The sequence below is a fragment of the Fopius arisanus genome, unplaced genomic scaffold (genome assembly GCF_000806365.1).
Source record: "Fopius arisanus strain USDA-PBARC FA_bdor unplaced genomic scaffold, ASM80636v1 scaffold00061, whole genome shotgun sequence".
In the NCBI taxonomy this organism is placed as follows: Eukaryota; Metazoa; Arthropoda; class Insecta; order Hymenoptera; family Braconidae; genus Fopius; species Fopius arisanus.
In genome coordinates, this window is record NW_011887800.1 from 250,868 (window position 1) to 252,860 (window position 1,993).

The 1,993-nt window shown below is 32.6% G+C and overlaps 2 protein-coding genes across 2 annotated transcripts in view; both read left to right on the plus strand.

Annotated features, from left to right (window-relative positions):
* Positions 1 to 6: 6 nt before the first annotated feature.
* The window catches only part of LOC105268788 (uncharacterized), a gene marked incomplete in the record, with an annotated part of 5,602 nt that continues 3,615 nt past the window's right edge, over positions 7 to 1,993 (plus strand). The window contains 2 exon segments of the mRNA XM_011308615.1: positions 7 to 840; positions 1,100 to 1,886.
* On the plus strand, positions 711 to 1,296 carry eIF3j (eukaryotic translation initiation factor 3 subunit j). Its single transcript, XM_011308672.1, has 2 exons — positions 711 to 840; positions 1,100 to 1,296. The coding sequence occupies exons 1-2, from the start codon at positions 711 to 713 to the stop codon at positions 1,294 to 1,296; spliced, it is 327 nt and encodes a 108-aa protein (XP_011306974.1).

Sequence of the window (1,993 nt, forward strand, 5' to 3'; positions counted from 1 at the left end):
ATAAAAAAGTCACGAGTGAATGGAACAAATTGTTTTAAGAAAGAAAAAACTCGTAAATCGGGATGAGCTGTCGAGTGAAAAATTATTTATAAATTAACTATAAAATCAACAATCAATTAATGTTTACATAAATCCATGAATCTGTCGTAATTTATTATCAAAATCGGGCACGAAATGCCTCTAAAAATTGAAAATCATCGTCGATTGTATCCAATGTGTGCAAAATTAGTCATTAAACGAAAAAACGCGACGTACGTCATTTCTATGAGGAAATGCAGTATTATTAAAATTGAGGATCGATAATAATTGTCCAAATGAGATTTTCCATTCGTTAAATTTATAAATATAAACAATAAAAAATCATGTGGAGATCGTCAGGAACTGTACCGAGATAGATGTGACAACCTAAGCAAATCAATTGTCAATTTTATTACTTTTAAAGAGATGAAAACTAACGAGACAAGAAAAGATAGAGATAAAACACTACTGTTATTGTACTATAATAAAAATTACTGTTTCATGCAAAAGATTATCGTGTATAAATCAGTTTTTATTCCTCATTGTCATTAGCAATTGTGTTATCAGTCTATCCCAGTACTGTTCCTGATTGAATTCAAGCTGAAAGTTATTAGGACTTTTTGGAAAAAAAAATGGAATTCTTGTAAATAGATGAATGCGTTTTTTTCGAAGGCGTGACAGCTTTAGATGCCATGATGCCAGATACGAAGGAAGAGTTCGAGCAGTTCGGTGAACAACTCATAGCTAAGATCAATCAATTCAACAAGCACACGGAGTTCCCGGCATTTGCTGAGGAGTTAATAAATCGTATAGCTGTAAATCGTAAGTTCAAAATGAAAAATCACCGATTTATTCAGATATTTATGAAAGAGGGGAAGATTTAAAAAGAAATCTCAACATCTTTATCATTTGGAATTAATTAGATAGTCGATTTATAAATAAAAATTCGAGATTTTGTTAATTATTTAATTGCTTCGTTATTATTTCCATTGACAAAGATTGTAAATTTGAAAAATAATTTAAAGGTTGTGCTAATTTTCTTCTTATTGTTATTGATCCATTTATGATTTTTATGCTTCAGTTTCTTCGATTACCCTGAAAAAAATAAAGACAACAGTGGATAATTTAGCTATCGAAAAGTCGAAGCTTGAGAAAGGTGATAAAGGAAAGAAAAGCAAGGGTAAAGGCAAGGCGAAATTGAAAATTGAGGGTGAGAATACACATCTCAGTGAATACGGATACGATGCGTATGACAACGAGTACGATGATTTCATGTAGCGGCCGTCCATAAAAAATCATTTCACTCCACCATCTAATCGGCTGTACACACTTATGCAATGACATCAATGAAATCTATTTTCCACACACTAAATTACCGAGATTTAAATCGGAGCGCAGAGGACAGGGGAGTGCATTAAATCCATTAATGCATATTGGCAAGTTCTTCAGGCATAACAATTATAAAACACTGAATGAATTTCATCAAATGATAAAAAGACGACTCTGCAGTTCGTGTTGTTCACTATTGCGAAGTTATTATCAATTTAAACAGTGATAATCTATGTGTGTATTGACGACGAATTTATGATAATAACAAACTATCATTTCCCCGAGTTTATGGTGCAGGACTATTTCAAAGATAATTGAATTAATGTGATTGTGGCTGGAATATTTTATCGATGATGTTCACTGGATTACGGGGTGCCGCAATACAGACCTTGTTGAAACACTGGTTTAAATAAAGAATAAAAGAGAAAAAAATAACAGATGAAAATAATCCATTGATATTTGGTTTGAATTGCGCATATTTCTAAATAAAGGTTGATCACAAACTTGGGTGAATCGTTTTTTTCCATCATTGATTGATTGTCCCATGTCATTAAACCTTAAAGTAGCCCTACCCAACGCCTAGATTGCTTGCAATAAATATTCACTGTTGACCATGAGCTGACGTTATGTTCATCCGCGTGGGTTG